At 50.5% G+C, this 13,650-nt stretch overlaps 1 protein-coding gene across 1 annotated transcript in view; it reads right to left on the bottom strand.

Moving 5' to 3' along the window:
* Zfp64 (ZFP64 zinc finger protein) overlaps positions 1 to 13,650 on the bottom strand; it is a 63,822-nt gene that overhangs the window by 9,035 nt on the left and 41,137 nt on the right. Inside the window, exons 6-7 of the mRNA XM_038331838.1 lie at positions 4,235 to 4,384; positions 3,255 to 3,317 (exon numbers count right to left, since the gene is read on the bottom strand). Of these exons, the coding sequence (XP_038187766.1) occupies positions 3,255 to 3,317; positions 4,235 to 4,384 (213 nt within the window). The remainder of the gene's footprint in view (positions 1 to 3,254; positions 3,318 to 4,234; positions 4,385 to 13,650) is intronic.

The following is a 13,650-nucleotide window of genomic DNA, read 5'->3' as shown; positions in this document are numbered from 1 at the left end:
AAACTGTGCTCAGAAAGGAGGCAATTGGATTTCACATAGGAGGTACAGTTTACAGAAAGCAGAAACCAAAATGGTTAAATATGCACGCGTGGGGGGGGGGCTGGAGAGATGGCTCAGTGGTTAAGAGCATTGCCTGCTCTTCCAAAGGTCCTGAGTTCAATTCCCAGCAACCACATGGTGGCTCACAACCATCTGTAATGAGGTCTGGCGCCCTCTTCTGGCCTGCAGGCATCCACACAGACAGAACATTGTATACATAATAAATATTTAAAAAAATACGCACGCAGGATTTTTTTCTTCAAGAGAAGAAAATGATGGCCTCCTAGTCAGTCTGAAGGCTGGGTGGATGTCTGACAACCTGGAGATCTTTTGCTATCCTATGGAGCCAGCCTTCACCCGAATGCCCCAGAGGCTAAGCATTGCACAGGCGTTAGTCCTGAGCTTTGTCTCTCGGAGAACAGAACCATCCTTATGAACTTTGCACCCTCTGTCAACAGACTCCATCTTTACTTTAGGACAAATTACTCCTCCCGGGCTGGAGAGATGGCTCAGAGGTTAAGAGCATTGACTGCTCTACCAGAGGTCCTGAGTTCAATTCCCAGCAATCGCCTGGTGGCTCACAACCATCTGTAATGAGATCTGGTGCCCTCTTCTGGCCTGCAGGCATACATGCAGACAGAACACTATATACATAATAAATAAATCTTTAAAAAACAAAACAAATTGCTCCTCCCTGACTGTGTATCAGTCACTAGAGCCCGTTCTCATGGTGACGGTCACAGGTGCTCCGCAGTAGAGGTGCCCTTTGCAAGGGGGTTTCCACATAGCCATCCCTGAAGCTTTATTGTAATAGCTGTCACCTGGAGACTTTCCCCCAAAGTTTAAGAAAATAAACCGCTCAGTTGGGCTCTGCCAGTTTTTGACCTGGCGCCTGCTCATCTCATGTGGATTTGGCTGTGACATTTGCAGGGACACTTAACAAGTTAAGCCACTCAACTTGGCTTCATTAGCAGCAAATGAACCCACACTCTGGCCCAGACAGGCACTCAGAAGGTATTTACTTTAAAGAGCCAGACAATAGCTGCTTTGGGCTTTGGAGCACCAGTCTGTGCCCTCAGGTCTATCACTGTAGAGCCACATCAGCCACAGAGGATAGTTGTTGGGAGCAGAGAGACCCCAGATCCTGAATTTCTTGTAATCCCCTGATCTGAGTGCCTACAGCTGCTCTGAGCAAGAGACCTTCAGGAGTTCCTGATGGCAGGAGAGTGGTTTCTGGTGGGTTTGGCTGGGGCGTGGCTATCTCTATATATTCTGCCCCTGAACACAATAAAGGGGGCATTCTTGGGGAATTCAAGGATGACCCATGTCGTTGTCTTTCTGTCTGTGTCTGTGTATTTTAACCTCCTGCCCCTTGCCCGAATCTCGCGAACTCGGCAATTGGAGGTTCCACCGAGATATCGGGAACTAGGGAACGCTGAGAGGTCACCCTCAGAAGATGAGGGTAGATTGGGGTACATGTGTTAATCCTGACGTCCTTCGCTCGGTTTGGCAGCAAGTGGAACTCCAACCGAGAAAGAGGGGTAAACGAACAGGGTTGTCCCTGGCCGGAGGGGACTTATGTATTGGGAAAAGATAAAGTATATAGCTTAAAAAGATAAATGTGTACAGATGTATGATGTTGATTGTGTTGTCTTTTGTGTTCTGGACTGGAGAAAGACATTTGAGGGGCTGGAGAGATGGCTCAGAGGTTAAGAGCATTGCCTGCTCTTCCAAAGGTCCTGAGTTCAATTCCCAGCAACCACATGGTGGCTCACAACCATCTGTAATGGGGTCTGGTGCCCTCTTCTGGTCTGCAGGCATATGCACAGACAGAATATTGTATACATAATAAATAAATAAATATTAAAAAAAAAAGACATTTGATTCTAGGAACTGCTAAGGTATCTTGACTTTAAAATATGGGCTTAAGAATTTGATGTTTTGGAAAGGAGGTTCTGTTTTTGTCTCCACAGACGATGAGAGCCTAAGGATTTATTCGATATTCATGTGGTTTGAATCCCCGAGACCTCCTGAAATGTTGCAGTGGAGTGTGAGTGGCAGCAGGCGATGGGCACTGAGGGGCTGCGACACATGCAAACCCCGGGACCTGCCTCGAGGACTGAGGCAAGAACGCTAGGTCCACTCCAGCACGGGCCTCAGGGCACGGAAGCGCAGCACGACCGAGACCGGCATCTGAGCGCTACTAGTAAATTGCAGTAAATTCCCCTAAGAATGCGGCGTCCCAGCTCAGCAGGAAGTAGCTAGAGAGATTGACAACGCCCAAATTCCCTAAGTGGGGCCTCTTCAGTGGTTGCAGAGGAGCAAGCCTGCTTCCCTGAGTTCTGCTCCACTTCATGCACCAGTGTGGACCCAGAACTAATGCAGCTGGGGCTAGAAGACAGCTGGAACAGAGCTTTGCTAGGTGGCTGTGGTGGAAGGCACATTGCCTCAGCCCAGTCAGTGCCTAGCCTGGCGGATGCCACAGCAGTGCCAGAAGTACATGTTACCTGGAGATACTGACCCCTCATCCCCCCTGAATACTTAAGATCAGACACTGTTTTATAAAAAATTTAGGGGGGAGATGTTGGGAGCAGAGAGACCCCAGATCCTGAATTTCTTGTAATCTGAGTGCCTACAGCTGCTCTGAGCAAGAGACCTTCAGGAGTTCCTGATGGCAGGAGAGTGGTTTCTGGTGGGTTTGGCTGGGGTGTGGCTATCTCTATATATTCTGCCCCTGAACACAATAAAGGGGGTATTCTTAGGGAATTCAAGGATGACCCATGTTGTTGTCTGTCTGTCTGTGTCTGTGTATTTTAACCTCCTGCCCCTTGCCCGAATCTCGCAAACTGGGTGCCAGCGCAGTGAACGCAGACACGGGGGCGCGGTGCGCGGCAGATAGTAACTAGACAAAGGATCTAGCAGTGGCTGAGATTCCTGGGGTTAAAGCTTGCACAGTCTCTGTTGTAGAGAGACGTGTATCCAGCCCATGCAGCTGCGTACGGCCCGTGTCCACCTTCTGTATGTGCTGACCAGACTGGTCTTGAAGCAACAGCTTTGCTGTACCCAAAGCTCTGTCAAGGCCATCCTCACATCCCTCCCTTCCTGTTCCAAGCTCTAAGCTAGATGCCACCAGCCATAGACACACTCCTGGGTCCCCAACACTTAATTATACTTCCTTGTATTTTCCCCCAACTCCTGAGTGAATGGATACACACCTGTGTGGATTCTCATATGGCGGTCCAAATCTTTCATGCCGTGAATGGTTTTGAAATGACAACCTGGAAGAGAAGCAAAGCTGGCTCTCAAAATGCCCAAAATTGCCACGGCTTGGCTTTGACGGACGCCCACCCATGCTGTCATTTCCTGCTTTCAGTACGGCTGCCAGCGAATGACAGCCCCTGCCAACCCTTCCTCATAGAGCCCAGAGTCTTGCACGAGGCTTAAAGGGGCTGGCACACTTGGTGAGCCGAGGGGATAAAGAGTATTTTCATCTTCCTTCTGTCTGGCAGTGCTGGGAGTGAGTCCCAGAACCTTTGGCATCCCGGGTAAGTGCCGTGTGGCTGGGACACACCCTCAGCCCTCATGCATTTCCTTCTTTTCTTTTCCTTCCTTCTTTTTTCCATTTTTACAGTATCTGGCTAGACTGAACTCATTACACTCACTAGGTTGTCCTTAAACTTGCAGTAATCCTCCTGCCTCCGCCTCCTGAGTGCTGAGATTCCCACACCCATTCCTTCTGCATTTTAAATAATTTATTATTCTTATGTGTGTTGGTGTTTTTTTTTTTTGTTTGTTTTTTTTTGTTTTCTTTTTTTTTTTTTTACATGCAGTGTGGTCTATGTGAGCATGCCGGGTTCCCTGGAACTGGAGTTGCAGACGGTTGTGAGCTGCCATGTGGGTGCTGGGTATTGAACCCAGGTCCTCTGAAGAGTAGTCAGTGCTCTTAACCACTGAACCATCATCACTCCAGCTCCCCTCTTGAATTGACTTGATATTTCAGCTTAAAATGGGTTTATGGAGACACGACTCCACTCTCAGTTAAGGGCTGTGAACTCAGTCTTTGTAGTTACTCTGACACTGCAGCGGCGGGACCCGTAAGGACCTACAGGACCCCTGAGGAGGACACATGCCAACTCTGTGAGTGACCTGGGTTTGGGCAGGGAAGGGGCTGCTACCACCAGGCTTGACTCTTTACCTGGGTAGCAGCAGTTAAAAGTCCTCTCTCCGAGGGTGGCCGTTTGTTCCTTTGCTTCCGAGGGTAGAGTGACAGCAGGGGCCTGCTGGGTGTCACTGTCTTCAGCAGCGAGGTCCGATGGTTTCGGGACTTTGTCATCTAGCGCAGAGGCTGCAATGGAGACAGGAAGTTTGACTTGGCTTCTCAGGACAGTAGTCATGGTGAGTCTGAGAAAAGGGTGGTTTTGGGCCGTTTTCACTTTTTTTCCCGATCTTGCAGAGGACTGGAGTTGGGGTCCCAGCACCCAACTTACAACTGCCTATCCAACTTGAAGGGATCCAACAAACTCTTTGGCCTCCAGACACCTGCACACCATGCTCATACACTGACACATAGCTACACACATACTAGAGCTTGGACTAGGACTCAGTTGGTAGAGGACTTGCCCAGCATGCAGGAAACTGTGGGGTCAGTTCCCATCACTGCACAAACCAGGACTGGTGGTGCAGGTCTGTGATCCCAGCATTTAGGAGGCAGAGGCAGGCAGATCTCTGTGAGTTCGAGGCCAGCCTGGTATACAGAGCTAGTTCCAGGACAGCCAGGATGTAGCTCACGATGCCCAACCTCGCTCAGTGTGCCACCATACAATTCATGAGCCTCAGGGCAAGGGGCTGGAGATTGAAACACACAAAGATACACGGACCTCTAGTCACTGGTAAAGAAGCCCCTTATTGAATAGCACCACGGAGGCTTATATACCCAACAGTCAGGTGGGCCAACAGGTGAAAACCTCATCCTCTGATCCTCAAGGCAAGGCAACACATGGTCATGAAGCAGAGCTGGTAAACAACTTTGACACAGCTTTTAGTAACTCAAAAGGCCAAGTAAATAAAGGTCACTAGCAGGGAAGAGCAGCTGGAGGCCAGGACTCCAAATGGTCCCAACACCAGGGCTGTCCAGAGAAACCCTGTCTCGAAAAACAAACAAAAAATTTCAAGATCATCCTTGGTTACCTAGCTAATCCAAGGCTGGCCTCGGCTCCGTGTGAACCTGTTTACAAGAAGAACAAAGAAAAAGAACACGGTGCCACAATACCTGAAGATAAATGACCAGTGAGCAGGGCACACGTGGCAAATACACCAAGATTGAATACTGGTTGGCATGTTTGGAGACTGGCTCATGCTATGTGGTCTACCTTAACCCTGGATGGCCTAACACAAGCCTGGCCTTGAAGTTACAGTGGTTCCCTGCATCTGATTCCAAGTACTATAACCCCAGCCATGCTCTACAAATTCTCAAAGACATAGCTTTGTATTCCTTCTTGAGACTTAGCTTGCATGTGTGTGTGTGTGTACCACATGTGTGCAGTGCTGCCAGAGGCCAGCAGAGGATGGCAGGTCCCCTGGAACCTAAAACACACGTAAGCTACCAGGAGGGCATTGGAAACAATGCTCCTAACCACTAAACCATCATTCTAGCTGTTAAAGATTTTTTTTCTTGAGACAGGGTCTCACTATGTAGCTCTGGCTGTCTAGGAATTCACTATGTAGACCAGACTGGCCTTGAACTCAGAAATCCACCTGCCTCTGCCTACCCTATAGATGTAGTTTTGTGAACAACTTCCTATTCACCAGTGGGCTAATATTTTGTACCAAGTAATAAACATGAATTATAAGAAGCAGGGGTAACTCGAATTCTTTTTTTTTAAATATTTATTTATTTATTATGTATACAATATTCTGTCTGTGTGTATGCCTGCAGGCCAGAAGAGGGCACCAGACCCCATTCCAGATGGTTGTGAGCCACCATGTGGTTTCTGGGAATTGAACTCAGGACCTTTGGAAGAGCAGGCAATGCTCTTAACCTCTGAGCCATCTCTCCAGCCCAACTCAAGAATTCTTATTAGACACAACAGGACATGAATGATAAGAAAGGAGACGGGGAGCCCAAGGATTCTTATTAGACAAACAGAACGCTGGAGGCACCAAGCTGCTTTATTATTACTATTATTTTACATTATGTTGTATGTGTCCACATGCAGGGTTCACATATGCATACATCAGAAGATAACCCATGGGAATTGGTTCTCTTCTATCATGTGGGTTCTGGGGATTGAACTTGGACCAGCAGACTTGGCAGCCTGTGCCTTTGTGCACAGAGCCATCTGGAGGGTCCATGCAGCAGCTCCCCTCCCCCAGACAAGGTTTCTCTGTAGTTTGGAGCCTGTCCTGGAACTCGCTCTGTAGACCAGGCTGGCCTCAAACTCACAGAGATGCACCCCATGCAGAAGTTCTGCAATGCTTAGGCTCACTCTAATGTTGAGTTGATTTGCTCCAGTTCAACCATGGGTCACAGGCCATGCTGGAGGCATTGCACTCGCCAGGATAAAGCTCTTCAACAAATTGCTCGAAAGAAGGGAGAGAGAAACCAGAGGCCTCACAAGCTGAGGACCTGACACATGGCGGGACCTTATCTGGCTTATTCAAACACGCCACGCATGCCAGCTGAAATGGTGTAATATCCTGTGTTGGCAGATGGGCTTTAGATTAGAGGCCGGTGCGTGAATGAAGGCATTTAAAGCATCCTAGTGCTTTAGGGATGAACGCTGACATGCTTGCAAGTGGAATGGTACCTTACTTCAATCACAGCTGAAGGGAGAGGACACATGTGGAGGACAAACCTAGTTGGCCCGGAGGAGCTGCCTGAGGGACCTCAGCAGTGGGTCTGCGTGTGTGCTGGGTGCAGCTCTCTCTAATATAGCAAAGAGTGGGGAACATGGCTTTGTGTGGATGTACATGTGTGCATGTGTTTGTATTGTGTGCACACACACGGAAGGCAGAAGTTCAGTCACTTTCGATCTTAGTTTTTGAGACAAAATCCAAGCTCACCAGTTTAGACAGATTGGTCGGCCAGCGAGCCCCAGAATCCATTCCTCTGCCTTCCTCTCCCCAGTTCTGGGATTACAGATACACCCCACAGAGTGGCTTTTACAGTGGTGCTGGATGCTGGGGCTAGCCTGAGAAACAGTGAGATCCCCCCTCAAAAAAGAGGGCACGGGGACTGGAGAGTTGCTCGGTGGTTAAGGGCGCTTACTGCTCTTGGGGAGGACCCGGGTCTGGTTCCCAGCACCCACATGGCCTCGATCTCCAGTCCCAGAGACTCGATGCTCTCTTCTGACCTCTGAGGGCACCAGCCCCGGATGTGGCACACAGACATTGCGGATACACCCGCACACACACAAAATGAAATCAATAAATCTGAAAAAGAAAAAGAGAATCTGTGGAGCTTTGAGAGATGGCTCAGTCAGTAAAATGCTTGCCATGCAAGATGAGGACCTGAGTTCAATCCCCAGGAACCACTTAGAAAAAAAAAGTTGGAGGGGACAGAGAGGTGGCTCGGTGGTTAAGAGCACTGGTTCTTCAAGAGAACATGGGTTTGACTCTTAGCACCTTAATAACATCTGTAACTGCAGTTCCAGGTGTTCCAACCTGACACTCTTTGTCCTGTTTGGGCACTGCAAGCACATGATGCACAGATACACACCCTTACATATAAAATAAAATGAATACAATCTTAAAAAGAAATAGCTGGGTGGCGGCGGCACATGCCTTTAATCCTAGCACTCAGGAGACAGACACAGGCAGATCTTTGTGAGTTCGAGACCAGCCTGGCCTAACGAGCAAGTTCCAGGACAGGCTCCAAAGCTACTGAGATACCATATCTCAAAAAATCAAAAAAGAAAAATAAAAACAATAATCAAGAAAGTCTTGTGCACAGGCATGCATGTGCTTGTAATCCCAGCTTTGGGAGGCAGAGACAGGTCCCTAAAGGAAGGACAGTGAAGCCAGTTTCTGGCCTACACATACACACAAGAATCCATGTTTAGGGGGACTGGAGAGATGGCTCAGTGGTTAAGAGCACTGACTGCTCTTCCAGAGGACCTGGGTTCAATTCCCAGCACCCACATGGCAGCTTACAGCTGTCTGAAGATCCAGTTGCAAGGGATCTGACACCTTCACACCAATGCACATAAAATAAATAAAAGTTAAATAATAAACCATAAAAAAAAGAATCCATGTTTGGAGGGCCCAGGCACAATTCTTTTGCTGTCCTGAGGACTGCCAGGGGCCTGTGTCAGAAGCAAGTCCACAGCTGGGGACCCTGTCACAGGCATCTGGGTGCATCCTCAGGGGATAAAAGATTAAACAATACTCGTTCCATTTTAACAAGTTCCTGCAAATTACTGGGGGGGGGAAGGGTGAGAGGGGAGGAGGGAGGGAGGGGGGGAGAGAGAGAGAGAGAGAGAGAGAGAGAGAGAGAGAGAGAGAGAGAGAGAGAGAGAGAGAGAGCTGACAGGCAGTGGCTCTCAGCTGTGAGTGTGTAGTTGGGCCTACCTCTAGAATTCTCTGGTGGGGGCTATGGCAGAGCTGCTGATATTTTCCCATTCCCAACTGGTCAGTGATGGGGGTGGTGGTAGCGGTCTGGGCTGACACTAGACAATTTGTGCTTGATGAGAAATGAAGAAAGTGGCTCAGAAATGCTAAAGGTCAAAGGGCTGGAAGATTTTAGATTATTCAAACCAACCCTTACCTATTTGTTGGCTCTGGGAAGGTAGGCAGTAAATCTTAGCTACTTAACAATTCACATATTTAAAAAAAATACGAAATTCGGGAGAAATTTCTATCTTCACAGTAGCCATGTCGGACTAAACACTGAAATCTAAATGAGGTGTTGGACCATAAACAGGTTTGTAAGTTACAAATTCTGGTTGTCTCTGTAGCTGTGTGGCCCCGAGTCAGTTGCTCACCCTCTCTGTTTCTGTACTCCCACATCTGTAAAAAGGAAATGGCTTCTGTCTCACAGGTCAGCTGCAGGCTAAGTTCACTGTTGCATATTAAAGAATGCTGTGCACAAGCTGGCACATTTCCGATGTAAACCTTAAAAAGAGACAGAAAGGCTGAGAGGCCAAGCCTCTAGGATTGTGAGTCACCTTGGCAGACTAGGTTGGTGTTCTACAAAGAAGCCTCTGGTGTCCCCTGATGCTCCTTTGTTATTTCACTGATAGAATTGGGCATTTAAAAAACGCTATCTATCTATCTATCTATCTATCTATCTATCTATCTATCTATCTATCTATCTACTTAATATTTGTTTCAAGACAGGGTTTCTCTGTGTAGCCCTGGCTGTTCTGGAACTTCCTGGAACTTGCTTTGTAGACCAGGTTGGCCTTGAACTCAAGAGTTCTGCCTGCCTCTGCCTCCTGAGTGCTGGGATTAAAGGCAAGGACCTTCAACTGCCTGGTTTAGACCAGGCTAATACTGAATGCAGAGATCCACCTACCTCTGTCTTCAGAGTGCTGGGATTAAAGTCTTGTGCCACCGCCTGGACAGGGTCTCACTAGGCAACCCTGGCTGGCCTGGAACCCCCTATATAGACCAGGCTAGCTTCAAACTTACAGCCTGCCTCTGCTGTGAGGCTTCTGGGTTGGGCCTGAGGGAGTACAAAGGTCCTTTGCGAGGTGGCACAGACCTACCAATCACGAGTAAAGACCCACCAGTCTTCACAGGGCACTTTCTGAAGCAATGGCTAGGAGCCAGGACTCCTGACTGGGAGGTTGGAAAGAGGGGGGATTCTCGGGTTCCCCCCCTCTACACAGCCAGCCACCGATTGCAGCGACAGACAGTAACTCTGCGTACTACATTGGACTTTGCACTTCTGCCCTGGGTTATTCAGCAGGGAGGACCCTCTAACTTTACCCAGACTGTGCCAACTGACTGGACTTCAACGGTGGCTGGCTTATGGTACCCCTTATTAGGTTTTAGAATATAATCTATTTAGAAGAGTCCTTATCAAACTACTCCCCGCCCCCCTCAGAGAGAGATGCTCACTGGAACCCTGGCCAATTCACCAGGCGAATCTTCCCAGAGGCTGATGGGGGATGTGGAAATGGAATTTGAGACCAGAAGAGGACAGAGTACCCCCACCCCGGGAAGCCGCAGGTAGGTGGAGAAGGGAATAAAGTCCATCTAAAATTCCTCTCCCCACCCCCTAGCTTCAGAAAGAAGGGACAGGAGGAATCTACAAAGTCCAGGGAGCAAGAAAATCAAAGAGAGGTGCCTAAGGAATGCCGAGCCCCACCCTCCCTGGGGGCGTGTGCCTGAGGGTGACTGAGGAATTTATAGACGCTTAAAGGCTCCCCACTTTCCCTGGTTCTTCAGGAGTAGGGTGTGTGGGAGGGGGAAGACCTAGGGTACTCAGAGGGGAGGTGTCACTTCGCCGCTCCCTACTGGTCCGTGCAGCGACGGAGGTGGGTGGTGGAAGCGAGAGCCTCTTGGTTTCAACAATGTTGCCCCCACCTCTTCACGGCTCCACGCACTTTCCAGGGGTATCGCGTCCTTTATCAGGCTCCAGCCTCTCAGTTGCCGCCCCCCCCCCCCCCCCACATTCCCTTACACATCCTTCAGGTCCTTGGAAGATCTCCTGTCAGGGAGGTGGATAGCCACTTGAAACTCATCCCACCCTGGTACTAAAGCTCTCTGTTTTGTCTTAGGGTGGAGAAGAGCTAGCTAGTATCTTGTCCTTGGATTCAGCTTCCTCCCTCGGGGCTCTAAGCACCCCCCTCCCCGCCCCGCGGCCAGTGTGGGAAGCGAACCCTCAGCTCTCAGAGCTTTCCCGGAGATAGTAGCCCACCCGCGGAGGGTGTAATCGACAAGCGCGCATAATTCACAAAGCCCCGCAGACGCGCCCAGGTTTGTCTGGGTCTCTGGACTGGAGCTGGAAGCTTTGCACACCTTCGTGCGCACCTCCCCACCCGCTTCCAGATCTGACATCTGCAGGGCTCAGGCGACAGGGACTTCCGAGCAACTGTCTCCAAGTCCCAAGACTGGAGCTGGAAGCTTCGCGCACCATTCTAAGTACTCCCTCATCTGACACTAACGGGGCACAGGGTCAGGGACTGTCCTCAGTTCCTTGGGCTGGAGCTGGAAGTTTCTTGCACCATTTCACGCACCCCAACCTTCCCCTGCCTAGGTATGAGACCCACGGGGAGGTCCAGGGACTGAGGGTTGTTGGAGGACATCAGAGTAGCAGTCCCCAAGTCCAGGACTGCGGCTGGGAGCTTCGAGCACTATTCCGCGCGCTCCTTCCTCCGTCCAGACCCGACACCCACAGAGTTCCCGGGGTGAGGTGAACATCAGAAAACTGAGGACGTCGGAACCACTGTCCCTGGCATCCGCTGGCTACTCACCCCGCTCCCCGGCTACGCGTGGGACCGCTCTGCCGGGCTCCTTGCACTCGGGCTGTGGCTCCAGCGAGTACAGGTGCTGGGGCTTGGCTTGCTTGCGCCGCGACATGGCGCGAAGATGAGGCTCCCGGCGGGTCCCCAAGAGTGGCCTCCTGAAGAGCGCGCGTTTCCAGACTTCGGAGGCACACCCCCCCCACAGGCCGGATCGCGCATGTCCCGGCCCCGCCGCCAGTCAGCCCGGTAGGACGATTTATCAAGTGTCCTGACAGTCGCTTGGCTGGCAGCCAGGACCTCAGGGGTCTCAGGAACCCCGCTCCCACGCACGAGCTCCGGCTCCACCCCGGCCCCGCCACACCAGAATCTGCATTTTAACAAGCTCCCCAGGTGATGCGCGCGCACGCTCAGGTCGGAGAAACCCTGTCTGCATTTTAACGAGATCCCAGGTGATTCGTTGACTCATTAAAATTGCAGAAGCGCCAGCCCTCTTCCCACTTTAATGCGCTCCCTGAGTCGCTGGGGAGCTCGTTAAAATGCAGATTCTGACTCGGTGAGTCTGGGGTGGGGCCCGAACGTCTGTATTTCTAACGAGCTCCCACGTGAGGCCGTGACCGCTGTCACGTGGGCTGGAGAGCTTTACACTCCCTCTTAATTGGTCCAGCCTGGGACCGCGGTCCTGGGCTATTTCTCACAAAAGCTAGCAGGGATTTCTCATGCACAGGCGAAGGTGGAGAAGGAGCTGGGCACGTGGCGCGTCCTCTCACCTGTGCATCCGGGTGTACAATTTAAGGACAGGGTGCCTCTAGTTTGCAGAGTGCACTCTTTCCTCTGCAGCCAGTTAAAAAAAAAAAAAAGTAGCTGTGGGCTTCGAGATGGCTCAACAGGCAAAACCGCTTGCCACCAAACCTGATGGCTTGAGTTGTCACACAAGGTGGTAGGAGAGAACTCATCCCTGTAAGATGTCCTCTGGCCTCCACAAATGGGACAGCACACACAGACACAAACCCAAATAAATGCAGTAACAAATTAAAAAGTAAATTCTAAAAGTCCTGGGTTCAGGAGGAGAAGCCTGCAACTAGTACATTTATTCTGCCCTGCGTTCTTTCCCCAGGGACTCAGGGTCTAGGACCACACAGGAGAGGTCTCTGGGGCCAGCCAGGGCGCAGGCCCCACCCACTGGGTGACTGAGGCGCGGTACTGTCCCGGGGGTTTTGGCTAATTGACTTTTCGTGCTCAGACTAGCTGGGACCTTGCGGAGACCCGAGGGGGACCCCTCCTTCCAGCTTCTGAACGACGTCCAACAAGGATCGGGAAAGCCACCAACGTCCCCTCAAGGTGTTTACTTTCTTCACATTGGGAAGTTACTTAAAACAGGGCTGTGCCCCAAGCCTGCCCAAACCTGAGAATCACGTGGTGGCCACGGTTCAGAAAGACACAGCCGCGCTCAGCGGCGAATTCTGCGGTGGGGACATGAGACTCGGTATTTTTAAATCAAGGCAAATGAGACAAATTAAGGAAAGGAGGCTTTATGGGCTCAGAGGGCTTAGGAGCAGGGGATGCGCGCGTGTATTTGGCACTGGCTGGGCTGCCTTTCTTAAACTTCCTTACGGTTCCTGGGTGTCAGTCTTCTCAGGTATGTGTAAGCAATGCTGGGTGAACTCGCTTAAGTTTAAACCCTAAGACATAATTGAATAAAAGTTTTCTTTGTTATATATGTGCCGCTATACCTCTGCTGAACCGTTTACATTTTTTTTAAGATTTTATTTTTAAATTCTGTGTATGTGTGTGCAGCTCGTGGGTCTGTGCATTTGAATGCACATGGCTCCAGAGGCCAGCGGCATTGGTTTCCCTGGTTACAGGGGTCCTGCGCTGTGACTGGGCTCTGGTCCTCTGCACTGCTGAGCCCTTCCCTCATCCACACTCTCTCCATCAGCTTTTTCCTCTTACAGTCTGGTGTAATTTAATCCCAGCACTTGGGAGGCAGGGGCAGGAGGCTCTCTGTGTTCAAGGCCAGCCTGTCTGCGTGGTGAGTTCTAGGCCAGCTAGGGTTCTCTCTCTCTCTCTCTCTCTGTGTGTGTGTGTGTGTGTGTGTGTGTGTGTGTGTGTGTAGGGGGGAGCTAGAAGCAAACCTGTAGGAGTCAGTTCTCTCCTTCTACCATGAGGGTTCCTGGACTCCAACTCAAGTTGTCAGGGCGGT

The sequence above is a fragment of the Arvicola amphibius genome, chromosome 5 (genome assembly GCF_903992535.2).
Source record: "Arvicola amphibius chromosome 5, mArvAmp1.2, whole genome shotgun sequence".
Classification (NCBI taxonomy): Eukaryota; Metazoa; Chordata; class Mammalia; order Rodentia; family Cricetidae; genus Arvicola; species Arvicola amphibius.
The sequence above is the reverse complement of the archived record's forward strand: the minus strand, read 5'-3'. Positions and strand labels throughout refer to the sequence as shown.